Below are 4,677 nucleotides of genomic sequence, written 5' to 3' on the forward strand. Positions count from 1 at the left end.
TTTTGTTGTTTTTTTTTTTTGTTCTCCATTTTGCCATTTAGATTGTCAGGCCCTGGGACAAGTTATTTGTCTGCTCAGTCAGTTCTCAAGGCTATAAAATAAGTTTGCTTATCAATCTTGGGAACAGAATAAACAACAAGTGTCTGCATCGTGTCCCATAATCTAGAGATAAGACTGTGTATAACTGTATAGACTTATGCTGTGCTCCCTGTATAAAGTTGTTAAAGTTGTTTTAAAATGTTTTTCAGGTTCTAAATGGCTTCTAAGAAGTTGGGATCCGACTCTCATGGTAAGTGAAATTAGGCATCCTTGTCTTTTCAACAGAGTGAATCCTACTTTTGGTGCTGACTAATGTCCCAGCCTAGACAGTCCATAGAGACTATTCTGTTTAGCTTCTGAGAAAGTTTTTTGTTAGGAATGAAGTGCCTTGGCTTCCTTCTTGCATAGCTGCTTGCTGGTGCTGTGCCTGTTCTCTGGTTAAACTGAAATCCAGCCTGGGACTGTTCCCTACTCCTTCATGGCAGAATAATACCTTGGACTTCCCCCTTCAAATTCAAAGCTGAACTGTAGTTGTGGTAGTGATCTGATGTCTGCTGAAGAGGACATTAGATCTGTAGCTCCTTTCTATGGAAATCACATGAGAAGTTGGATTGAAAGTGAAGCTTTTGATATATCATTGAGCTATGCTTGCTTTTTTGCTCAGCTGTGGATTTTTTTCCTAAATTGGACTAATCTGGTTCGTCAGGCGAGTGAAGAAGAGACTATCTTCTTCTGCATTTGAAATGCATAGTATCATGCAGATGATTGGTATCAGAAAAATTATTTGCTTGTATATGTGCTTATGTTTTAGAAAATTAGGTGTAATTTGAGAGGATTAGTATTTCTGTGAAACCTTAAAGTTCAGTTTGTACATAATGCAGCTTCTTCAAATTAGTAATTGTTCAAGGCAGTACTGTAAGGTTCATGTGAAATTTCTAACGTGATTTTTTTGTGCTATAGAAACTTTTGCTTTTAGAAACTCAGCCTTGATCTTCCTGGATAATCTTTCAAATCAGAGTGTCCTGGGGAATTCCATTTTTCCTTGAGCTTTTTATTCAGTCTTGCAAGTGTAAAGTTGAAGTACAGCATAAGAAATGACTCACTTAAATACATAGTTAGGAATTAATAAAAATGACCTATCAAAACTTAATTTTTAGATGGTCTTCTTTGCTGTTACCCAGCGATCCTGCTGCAAGACAATTAATTTCTTTATTAGATAGCTGCCAGCTCTTCAGCAGCTGCTGTTCTATCTGTGAATAGTCTCTATGAGCACTCTGAACTGCTTGTCTTTTGAGTCTGTTTTTATTTCTCTGTTCTGCTTCCTAAACCAGACCAGCAAACACACTGCTCGGAGCTTGAATTCAGCCTGTCTTAAATATTTCTCAAAGCCCTACGGTGTGGTGGAACATGCTCTTGGCTTCAAAATAACAAAATCAAAACAAATGGTGCTGTAAGCTGGCTGGTTAATTTGTCTACCCTTTTGTGTGCCCTGTGTTCCTAATGACACCAGCAACACTGTCACAGTACTGTTTCTGAGGAGTAGTGGAGCAACTTCCTTGGTTTATTATGTCTTAAGAAATCAGCAGGGCAATTGTTTCAGTCTCTTCCAGGGTTGTTAAGAATTAATCCCACGAAGTGAATTTTGGCTTACGGTAAAGCATCTAGCCCGACAGCTACTTCAGCTCAGTGTCTCTGGCAGGCAGATGTAATTGGTCAACATAGCTGATGCATCTTGTACTTACTGTTGAACTGCTTGTTGGTTAGAGGACTGTTGCTGAATCACAGAATGGTTGAGGTTAGAAGGGACGTGCCCTGCTCAAGCAGAGTCACCTAGAGCTGGTTGCTCAAGACCATGTTCACATGGAGATGAAGACGGGAACATAAGGTATGGGTGGAGAGAAAGGAACCCTTTTCCTGTGTTGAAGGGTGTTCTTAGCATACACCTGTAACTACGCCTAAGCATATAACTTCAAATGCTCTCCTGTCGTTTGAATAATTGGAAGTTCAAGCTTAAGTTCTAGCGACTAGTGGCATCTAGAAGTGCAGCTCTCATCTGTTGCACAAAAAGCATGGGTTATACCAAGTGCAATATGTTAATATTGCTGTTGTGTTGTCACTGTCACTATACAACTTGAAGGCTTTTAACTCCAATTTCTGACAGTTACATCAGTGTGGTTTGTGTGACCACAAAAACTATGTTCCACTTGGCTTCAAAACTGTTCCCCGTTCATAACTGGTAACTGGTTTTACCTGAAATGCTTCCATTTTGCTACCAAACTGGAGGACACTTCCGCAAGTTGGCCAGTGATTTTTGCATTACACTAAAGCAGAGAGAAATCTTACTCTTGTAGTAGTTCCTTGGGCCAGGAATGTCATGTAGTGTGCAGTGTGAGAGGTCTGACTGACAAGTACAGTTTTGCCAGGGCTGTTCTCCGAACTTCCTGAATATGCTTTTAACTGCTAAAAGGATGAAGTGGCTAAAAGCTGTATTAAATAACAGTTAAAAAAAACCTTAATTGCTTCACTTGAACATGTGGCTATTGAAACGGTGGCTTGCATAATACTTTCTATATGTAGGTTTTGCTTATTGCTTTAGAATTTGCCACTTAAAACAATTTGCACCCTTACTCATCAGTGTGTTCAGGCAGAAGGGTCATCCATTTACAAAAAGAAAAGGATTTTTGGCTTTCTGGATCAGATTTCAACTTCCCTAAGTTAGTACTGTTCTGATTGGGCTGGAACAAAGTGAATACTATGTGTATCAGTGTTTTGCCTCAGAAGGACTTTTTACCATCAAATGTGCTAAAATACTTGGTGTGTTCCTTAATGTGTGCTTGCAGGTTTTGTATCAGAGTTATATTCAAGGTGAGGTTATAGCAGTGGTTGTAATTAAAAAAATCAGTATACTGGGAAGAAACAAGAATGTTTTTATTCCTTAGTCTAGCTTCTGAGGTTAAACTGGCAGCTATCAGTGCAGCCCATCAAGTCTAGATGTGTTTAGGTTTTTTTACTGCACCGAAACAGAGAGTGTTGCTATGTAAATACCACAATGTGTGCTTGTACCCTCTGTGCCCAGGAAGGTGGTTGAGTCACCATCTCTGGAGGTGTTTAAGAAAAGACTTGATGTGGCAATTAGTGCTGTGGTCTAGTTGACATGGTGGTGTTAGGGCAAAGGTTGGACTCGATCCCAGAGGTCTCTTCCAACCAAATCGATTCTGTGGTAAGCAAACACTTTGACATATCCAGGTTCTCAAATTGCCAGTTCAAATACAATTTGGATGCTGTGTTGCAAATAGAGGTGTTGGTGGCCAGTGAGGTACCATCTGGATGCCAGGCTCTGTAATGCTTGAATGTGTGCCTCTCAGTAAGGATCAGTGAAAATACTATTGTATTGTGTGTGGAGCATATTTTCGTCCTGGTGGTGCAGGTGGTATGTAGGTTATTCAGCCTGATGGTTTCAAGGCTGGAGGAAATACCACCTCTGTCCTAACAGGACTCTGAGACCAGGCAGTGTGGTGCATAGTATGAGAACTCAAGTGATGACAGCACATAAATGTTTAACTCCAAATTAACAGGATGTTCCCCTTTTCAAAAGCTGCTCATCCTTTTGGAGGCTGTGGCTGCCTTGTTGTAGATGAGTCAACAGTGAAGGAACACAAACAGTACTTAAACTGTCATCTGAGTATGAAAATGGGTCACATAAAAATGGCAAATCACAGCTCACTGAGCAAAAGGTTAGTCACTGAACACCATCGTGGATCTTGCCACTTAGGTCTTTCTGGATCTGCAGCACTCAAAGCAAAGCTACAAATGAGTACTAGAGGAACACTTCAGATTGTTATACACAGCCAGAAACCTGGCCTGTAATTCCAAAAGCTTAGACCAGTGATCCAAGAGACCCCTTTCCGTTAATCAGAAAACTGAGTGTGATTTCTATTGTGGGTTTTCTAATAACACTTCATTGCAGCTCAAGGAAGGCAAACCTATAGTCTGGCTTCTTGGAGGTGGTTGAGCTCTAAGTGATTCTGCCTCATGAGTTTGCAGGATGCTGTTGCAGAGGCACACCAGTATTTCTAACCAAAGTTGAAAATCAGGATAAAACAGGATTTAAAAAAAAAGTGCCTTGAATCAAAATCACTTTACACTCCAACAAACATTAAACTACAGGTTCAGGATACCATGTGGAATTCAATTACTACACAGCTCGGGGAATCCCCAGACTTTGGAATGATAATCCAAAATGCGCAATCACTCATCTATAAGATGAGGGCTCTCAACCTCAAGGAGTTTACTCAGGCGGCATGCCAACCTAAGGGGAGAGTCCCCAGGGGCAGACCTGCTGCTCCAAGGAGGTCTGACTCAACATGGCCCCCGGCGGGGCTCCATTTATACCCTAGGTGGAATCTGGTCTGTGGTCATATATGGTCAGTGGTCTAGAAACATCTCTTGACCAAGGTGTCTGATTGGCTAAGGGCCCTGTCTGTCAGCTGGGGGGCCCTGCCTTTCCTGTCCCCTGACCAAGGGGTCCATCAGTTGAGGAGTTTCTGGTGATGTTGAAGGTGGGGCATGTGTGTGTGCACCTGCCACACATCCACCCCGTGACCACAGTCACGATTCGACTGGTCTCTTGAGCGTCGT

The 4,677-nt window shown here is 41.6% G+C and overlaps 1 protein-coding gene across 2 annotated transcripts in view; it reads left to right on the top strand.

Annotated features, from left to right (window-relative positions):
- Positions 1 to 255: 255 nt before the first annotated feature.
- The window catches only part of UBAP1 (ubiquitin associated protein 1), a 19,216-nt gene continuing 14,794 nt past the window's right edge, over positions 256 to 4,677 (top strand). For both annotated transcript variants that reach the window (XM_009698198.1, XM_009698200.1), the window contains exon 1: positions 256 to 289. In XM_009698198.1, the coding sequence (XP_009696500.1) occupies positions 256 to 289 (34 nt within the window). The remainder of the gene's footprint in view (positions 290 to 4,677) is intronic.

Source organism: Cariama cristata, unplaced genomic scaffold (genome assembly GCF_000690535.1).
Source record: "Cariama cristata isolate BGI_N322 unplaced genomic scaffold, ASM69053v1 scaffold12654, whole genome shotgun sequence".
Taxonomy (NCBI): domain Eukaryota; kingdom Metazoa; phylum Chordata; class Aves; order Cariamiformes; family Cariamidae; genus Cariama; species Cariama cristata.